Source organism: Electrophorus electricus, chromosome 4, assembly GCF_013358815.1.
Source record: "Electrophorus electricus isolate fEleEle1 chromosome 4, fEleEle1.pri, whole genome shotgun sequence".
In the NCBI taxonomy this organism is placed as follows: domain Eukaryota; kingdom Metazoa; phylum Chordata; class Actinopteri; order Gymnotiformes; family Gymnotidae; genus Electrophorus; species Electrophorus electricus.
In genome coordinates, this window is record NC_049538.1 from 20,008,955 (window position 1) to 20,014,999 (window position 6,045).

The 6,045-nt window shown below is 40.7% G+C and overlaps 1 protein-coding gene across 1 annotated transcript; it reads right to left on the bottom strand.

Annotated features, from left to right (window-relative positions):
- Positions 1-2,582: 2,582 nt before the first annotated feature.
- LOC113576098 (mRNA decay activator protein ZFP36L1) lies at positions 2,583-5,615 on the bottom strand. The gene is given in 5 exon segments (XM_027008020.2): positions 2,583-4,312; positions 4,315-4,426; positions 4,428-4,448; positions 4,450-4,824; positions 5,066-5,615. Coding segments are annotated over 5 exon segments (1,158 nt in total). The 5' UTR covers positions 5,120-5,615; the 3' UTR covers positions 2,583-3,716.
- Positions 5,616-6,045: the final 430 nt, after the last annotated feature.

Below are 6,045 nucleotides of genomic sequence, written 5' to 3' on the forward strand. Positions count from 1 at the left end.
TTATACAAGCGCTTAACTTCTCATAGAAATTTTTTCATTGGATACCTATATTTTTTATTTCTGCAACATTGTAAAATAATAATAATAATAATAATTATTATTATTATTATTGTTGTTGTTGTTGTTGTTGTTGTTGTTGCAATTCAATCACCACAATCGAATTAAAGTCTTCATTCCATTACGGTTGGTTCCTCCTAGTTTCCATGTTCCATGGTTTCCTTGTCTTATGTTGTTGTTTTACTTTCTCCATACGTGTTGCAGTCCTAGTTTTGGTTTTCACCATGCATCATTTGCATCTGTGTCTTGTTTAATGTTCAATAGTTCATGTATTTAAACCCTGTCTTGTGCCCTGCGTCTGTGTCGTTTAATGTTCAATAGTTCATGTATTTAAACCCTGTCTTGTGCCCTGCGTCTGTGTCTTTAATATTCAATAGTTAATGTATTTAAACTTATATTTAAACTTAAACTTATTTAAACTTATATTTAATTTATATTAAATTGTATTTAAACAGGTTCTTGTGCCCTGCATCTGTGTCTGGTTTAATGTTCAATAGTTCATGTATTTAAACCCTGTCTTGTGCCCTGTGTCTTGGCGGTTCATTGTAAATCGGTTCCTTGTATGTAAGTCTGTATGTGTATTAAAGCACGTATTTGTATGGACGTCTAGTCTGTTCATTGTTTATCGTAGCCACCATATGAAATATTGTATATCAAAACCTGTTTGTAATTCTAGCTGTCTGTTTTTCCTTACCTCCCTGTGTTACTTCCCAGCCCTTGTTCTTGTTATGTATCCTGGGACTCTCCGTACTGGCTCTATGACTCTGGACTACAATGACGAACACGACTCTGGATTTGCCCCTGATCTCGCTCTTCTCCGCACATGCGTCCGCCTCCTTACCTGCTCACCGTTACACAATCCTTAAAAATCAGTTTCTCTCAGTTTCTTTCTTTCTTTCTCTCTCTCTCTCTGTCTCTCTCTCTCTCTCTCTCTGTGTCTGTCTCTCGCTCTCTCTCTCTCTACGTGTGTGAATTCCTTTCTGTAAAGACTAACACCTTTTAATCTTGAGTTCTCATACTGCTAGGCTTTTTAAATGCTGTTGCAGTTATATATGCCTAAAATGGCATCCTGCATGTATGAGTTACATAGTTTGTTTCTAGAGAAGCAAATGCAAACAAGAAAAAATATAGATAAATGGATACGTGGTCTACTCACGCCAAACATAATGCACCCTCAACTTCAGTTAAAAGCTCCAGTATACGCAATTCCTTTTAACGCTATCGAAAAGGTGAACGTGCAACTCTGCTGACCTCAAGTGGTTATAGAGGAAAATTGCAAAATCTTTTTAGGGGGAAAAGACAATATGAACGTGGCGCGGAAGTTTTGATGAAAGACATTATTCACGTTTTAATGCTAAACAAAGAACGAACAAACTAGTGACTATCAGACTCAAGAAACCTTTTTTACGCAGAACGTTTTTTTTTCTAGCAATAGTTAATCTCAGTAGATTTTAGATTTCCGAAGTGTTTCAGCTGATAAGTGATACGTATGTAGTAATGACGTGCACAACGTCTTTTTACGAACTTGCCACAAGGTGTCGCTAAAGTTCTGACGTACGTGGCATTCCATCTCGGAAAACGTTTGAATGTTTTGCGACGAGGACTGCCAAAAGTGGGAGCTTCATTCGGGGAAAAAAAACAGTCTGTGTAACATTTGTGACAAAGTCATGAATCCATTTTCTTCTCGTTAAAGATGTTTGAAACCTATTTTAGTCTCTCAGAGAAGGTTTCTGAACATTTGTTTAATCTATAAGACCCAGATGTGGTTTAATCAAAACAGCAGGTTGGGGCTTATCTGAAGAAGAATGTGATTCTCACATTATATAATAAATACCACCCTCCACTCTTGTTTATCTCTGTTATTTATACTGAAAATCTGCGTGTTCTCCTTTTACCTTGTAATTCTTATAAGGTTAATAGCTAGTGGTTTAATAGTTAAAATGTGAATAAAATAATACATTTATCACATTACAATAATTACCAATTATAATCAGATACTAGGCCACTGAAATATGCCCTCTAAAGTTATTGGTAACTTCCCTAGCAATTTCCAGTAATCCAGCCTAAAGACCCATTACTCTCCAAAAGACTTGCAAATCACTCTTCCCTTCTGTTGTTACATTAGCATACAGATGTTGTTAAGAAAGAGAGAGTCACCGCACAAAGGAATCGTGTGGGGGAGTAGTGGCCTTCTATTGCATTTACCACCAACCACAGGACGGAGAAAGGCTTTCACTATTCTGTGTGGCCAGCTGACAGTGGTGCATTTGTTGGTCAGCTGTGCACAAAGAGTCTAAAAGAGTGGGAGTGCACACAAAAGCTCTCATCTGTTCATGTGTCTTGGAGTTTTATGTCTGTGTGTGTGTGAAGAGGAAATCTGACAGAGATGTTGTAAGCGTTTAGCTCTGGAATTACCTAATGTACAGTTTTTGTCTTCAAATGTCAACTTCTACAATAATTATGCCAATGTCACCTGTAGTTATATTTCAAAATTTTCAATTTAAAAAGTTTGATGAATGTAGAAATTTTTATTTTTCTGATTTATTTCAAACCAAATCAACAATATATTATGATAAAAGTCAGGATAATGACCCCAAGGAATGTAAACAGTCCATTTAAATTATATAAAACAACAAAATACATCATAGCACATTATGTTTTTTCTTGCTTTGAAAAAAACGAAATAAATAAGTTAAGTTAACAAAAAGCCAAAAGCAACTAAAAGAGAACCTCACAGTACTTTTTGTAAAGAAACTACTATAGAGTAAGCGTTCACTTTCTGAGTCAAAGAATACACATTTTCATAGACATATACATTGCAAATAGCATCTTCTGTCTCTTCAGGAGATTGAGAGTGCAAGAGACTAAGATGGTGTAGCACTTGTTTCTAGTACATTGTCACACTGCCACTTAACATGTATGTGCACATGCACACACACAATTTGTTTGCACTGATTGAGCCCAAATACTGATCTCAAAGAGAGTGACAGAAAGTGGTTGAGTTTTGCTGGACACAACCTGAGATTCCTACATTCAGAGTCTGTACTGTTGGTCTGTAAGCTGAGAGAGCTCAAATAAAGCAAACACAGTGACCACAGTAAAGCATAATCTACATAATCTGCATAAAATACAACAAAATGCAATTGCTTAATTCCAAAACAAATGGCAATAAATAGTTTCTTAAAAAGAACTAGGGTTAAGCTACTTAGTACTGTTGTCAATTAATAAATGCCTTCACTAAAGGCTACATTTTGTTTACAGTATGGTTGGGCACAGGGCTCGAGGGTTACCAACGGCTAACATACTAAGTTGCTGAGCTTTGGTTAGACTACAGATGGGTGCATGGAGTGGGCCACATTACGGTACATGAGTGGCTGACAGACTCATCTGTACTACTGTTTAGATGTATACACGCAACTTTCAAACAAACCTGAAACTTGTACAGGTTAACAGAACTTGCATCTAGGAGACCCAACTTGTGATTCTAAAGTAAAATACATAGTACAGCTTCAAACTGGTATACAACAGTATACATTGCAAAGTTTTTGTTTGTTTGTTTTTTTCATGTGTCACATAAAGAGTTTGTCCACAACTTTACTAATCGAAGCAGACAGAAAACTGCTTGGCCATGAATGCAATATGCACAGATACATCGTATTCTAATCGTCTGAAACAGACAGACGGCTAAAAATGGGCAGACGCCTGCCCTCGATGCCGGGGGAGTCGCAGCCGCTGAGGCTGCTGGAGCTGGAGTAGCCTTCCTGGTCAGACAGAGAGTCGGCGGACGCCGTGCGCTGCAAGGCCGCTAGCCCAGTGAAAGTGAAAGAGCTGCGGTGAGCGTTCTGCGTGACAAGGTTCTGCGCACAGTCGACATGAGCCTTCGGGTCGCCGGCAGCATAGAAGCGCGGTGTATCGCTACCTAGATCCGCAGAGAACCGGTAGCTGTACTTCAGATTTCCAGGATCGGAAAATAACGGTGACAGCAGGTCGGGGCTACCCGTAGACGGCGGTGGAGACACTGAAGCTGCTCTGCTAAATGCGAGAGGCTCCGTCAGGGCTTGAAAACCTGTCAGCGCTTGTGAGGAGAAGCCGGCGAAGCTCACACTCTGGCGCAGAAGTTGAGGACGCTCTCTCGGCTTTTGCCGCTGCGTGCTCTCCGGATGACTGTGTTGCTCGTCGGCATTGTGGATGAAATGACAACGCGCTCCGTACGGACAGAACCCAATGGTGTGGAATGTACGGCAGGGCTCCGTTTGTACTTTGGGTGCCGATTAAGGCCTCGCAACTCCTCCATGCCATGCGGCGAACTGGCACTATCGCCCATATTTGCAGGTGCACTCTCTTCATACGTACGGCACAGCTCAGTCTTTATAGCGGGTGGAGACTGGCGGAGTTGGCGGTGAAGGCCTTCGCAGTTGAAAGGGAACTGCTGCTGATATTCAAGCCGGGCGGCGGAGGCAGTGGCTGCGCGGTCGGCTCACCTAGACTGCTCACGTGTCCTTCAATCATACTCACAGAGCGGTCTACTCTGAATGGAATATGGTTAAGAGAGGAGCGAGGCAGTTGTTGATGTTCGTGGGTCCACTGCTGATTTAGGATGGTTAGAGGCCATACACCATTGTCCCCCGCGGAGTCTGTACTGCTACTATTAAACTTTGAGTTAGGCAGCGTGACCGGGCATAAGGAATGTCTGCGCTGGAATCCAACCACGCGCTGCTTCTGCATGGCGGGGGACGCGCAATCTATCATCTCCAAACTGCGAAAGTTCTACGAATCAAACGAAGTCACACAATATGTTTGATTAAAAAACTTCTGTAAATCGGTAGCTTAGGAAACTTATAAAGCATCCGAAGCAAAGTTCTAAAACATTTTTGATACTGTTCAAAGTGCAATTGTTTAAACAAAGGAAGTGTAGACCAAACTAAGATTAAATTAAAATGCATATATGAATATTAAATATGCCATTTACAGCGCAGAGAAAAAGTAAGCGAAAGTTTTGATTACCAACCTGGCAAAATTCGTCATCCAACTCAGTAAAAGGCGTAAGAAAATTTGATGGCATTGTGGAGATGCCGCAAGAGAATATGTTGACAAGTAGCCAAAAAAGTTGAATTTGCACGAAGACTGTGGTGTCGGACGCTCCTACACTGTGCTTCCATCTGTTGGAATCCTCCTTTATACACAGAAACTTGTAACCCCACCCACATTTTGGCAAGGGGTGTTCCACTGCGAAGTTATTTTCATGCCCCTGTAAGTGTGAGTAGAGATCAATTCACACACTCTTCTCCCAGTCTAACGTACTCATTTTATTAGGGTGAAACTCAGGAGCTGAAGCTGTTTGCAGTGACTACCCTATCAGCACGTGGCATTTGCACCGCATATCGGCCAGATTCCTTCCTGACTTGCGTTGCTGCTGTGGCCATCCGCACACGGAACCTTAGTGTTGTGTGTTGTGCTTTCGACCGCAGACTGCATTATACATCTGAAACTAATGAGTACTTTCCCCTTAACAATCTTGCGTCCACATCGTTATTCAAGCACTTTGTTAAATCCCCTTAAACTGTATATGGTAACTTCTACATTGATTAAACATTTCTTTTAAAAAAACAACAAAAAACTTTTGCCCTGTCTCACCAAGTTCAGTTGTTTTTTTTTTTTCTGAAAAACCACGAGGCACATTGGTGGACAAACATTAACCTTAGGTATCGATTAAACAGTGTCATTGCTGTTTTTCACACATCCTTGAAAGGGTGTGTGGTTTCCTGCCCATGAAGAGGTCATCTCTGCAGCAGCATGGCTCACTGTGGCTTTTATGTCTTCCATTTATACATTTTATTTATTTATTTATTGCACCAATATCATCTTACCACCACTGTACCTTTTACAATTTTTGATGTGTAGTTCTATGAGTGATCAGAGTTTCATATTAGAGACATCACAGAAGTAGGAGCTCATAACCACCCTGGCTTGGGCCTGATAAGGTGAGGT